Source organism: Tupaia chinensis, unplaced genomic scaffold (genome assembly GCF_000334495.1).
Source record: "Tupaia chinensis unplaced genomic scaffold, TupChi_1.0 Scaffold147433_1, whole genome shotgun sequence".
Classification (NCBI taxonomy): Eukaryota; Metazoa; Chordata; class Mammalia; order Scandentia; family Tupaiidae; genus Tupaia; species Tupaia belangeri.
In genome coordinates, this window is record NW_006207284.1 from 2604141 (window position 1) to 2606126 (window position 1986).

At 47.2% G+C, this 1986-nt stretch overlaps 1 protein-coding gene across 1 annotated transcript in view; it reads right to left on the reverse strand.

Annotated features, from left to right (window-relative positions):
- The window catches only part of LCT (lactase), a 64174-nt gene extending 62615 nt beyond the window's left edge, over nucleotides 1-1559 (reverse strand). Inside the window, exon 1 of the mRNA XM_006169722.2 lies at nucleotides 926-1559. Within this exon, the coding sequence (XP_006169784.1) occupies nucleotides 926-1559 (634 nt within the window). The remainder of the gene's footprint in view (nucleotides 1-925) is intronic.
- Nucleotides 1560-1986: the final 427 nt, after the last annotated feature.

The following is a 1986-nucleotide window of genomic DNA, read 5'->3' on the forward strand; positions in this document are numbered from 1 at the left end:
CAAAAGATTTTTTTTTTTTGAGAAGTTTTTGCTATAGGGTGCGTGCGCCCACCAGAAAGACAGAGAGAGACAGAGAGACAGAAAGCGAGAAATTACCGCCCCCCAGGGGTGATTGCCACACCACAATCCCTTCTCCCCCATTCTCCTCTTGGGATCTTGGGCACACACGCAAACGTGCCGCTTTAAGCTACTGGGTCCGGGACTCAAACCGTGGTTGACTACATGGGAGCCCAGCGACATAACCTTTACACTAACTGCTGGTCCCCCAAAAAAATACTTTTTAAAAGTTTCTTTCTTTCATGATAGTGAGAGACAACGAGAGACAGGGAGTGAGAGAGAGAACGGGGTCTCATACAGAGATACCCGCCACCAGCCTTCTCAGTTGCCCAGGATCATGAGCACGCCCGCTGTGCACTTGTCCACCAGCAAACCAACCCCTGGCTCTTCCACATGGACCCAGCTTCACTCGAGCAGTGTGTTACCACTGTGCCACTGAGCCAGCTCTACAAGATATTTTTCAGAAGAAATGCTGGGGCCAGCGGTGGTTAAGGCAGCTGGATCCCACATGGCCCATCATGTGGTTTGAGTCCCAGACCCAGTGGCTTAGAAAACATGCTGGGTGCTTGTGTGTGTGTTTAAAATTCCCAAAGGAGGGAGAAAGGGAGAAGGGACTGCAGAGTGACCATTCCCCTTGGGGGTGGGGGTGCTCTCTCCCTTTCTCCCGCTCTGTCTTTTTCTGGTGAGTGCACATGCCCTCTAGCAAAATTAAAAACAAAACAAACAGATAGGCTAGGCATCCTGTAATATAATTCACCCATTCCTTGCCCTTGAGAAATGAAGCAATGAACTGCTTTAAGGAGGCTGGCGAGGAGATGGGTGATTAAGGTTCTCACAAGGTCAGCCATCAGGGTCGCCGTGTACTCACTCTGAGAAGCATATTTTTCATGGTAAATCTCATAGGCTTTTCTGTGGGCATCAGTGAGGGTCTGGAGACGTGAAGCTCTTGATTCCTGGTGCGGAAGCTCCATTATCACTTCCTTCAAGTTACTGAAAGTGAACCAGATCCCAACTAGATCCCCAAAGGAGTGGAAGGCAAACGTGGCATAATCAGCAAAGAGGTCAACAAAGGCTCCGCGTGTCTGGATGGTGCTGGCGGGGAGGGCCTGGTGGTGCAGGACAACCATGGGCTGAAGCTGCGCAGCCCTGAGGGCCTCAAGCAGTCTCCGATAGCACTGCACGGTCTTCTTGTCTGGATTCTTGGAGCTTCCATCTGGGAGAAGTTGTGTCCACGACAGAAATACTTTATAATGGGTGATCTTATTAGCATGAAGACTGCCAAAGTACTCTGGCAGGAAAATAGGCAGTGGCTCCTGACAAACATAAATGTCCTTGTATCCTGCTAGGAAATTAGAACTCTGGTTTCGACCACTAAGGTTATACAGTAAGTCTTCGGTTAGAGGACCAGCAGCTGAAATGAAATTTTTATCATATTCCAGGTCTAAACCCCAGCATAAAAAACTTAGGAGGACAACAAAGAAGACCTTCCAAGACAGCTCCATTTTCCAAGAACTGTGAGGAGGAATGTGGAAAGGAATCCTTTATAGAGACAGTGAGGTTGTAAAATACTGATTATTAACACTTAATATTTAACTAGGTTATCTATGATAATGAAATCTGTACATGGTTTAAAGAGTATAAGAAATGAGAGGGCCGGCAGGTGGCATGGTGATTAAAGGCACTGGACTCCCACATGGCTGACTGCGGTTTGAGTCCTGGAACTGGCAGCTTGCTTTCTTACTCCCCCACCCCTCAGCTTTCACTCTCACTCTGTCCCTCTGTGGTCTAATTAAAATAAATAAATGAGTAAATGAAGTTAAATAATGATAAAAAAAAAAGAGTATAAGAAATGACATGAAAACCTCAAAATTCGGGACCAGCAGTTAGCGTAATGGCTATATCGCTGGACTCCCACGTAGTCGACTGCGG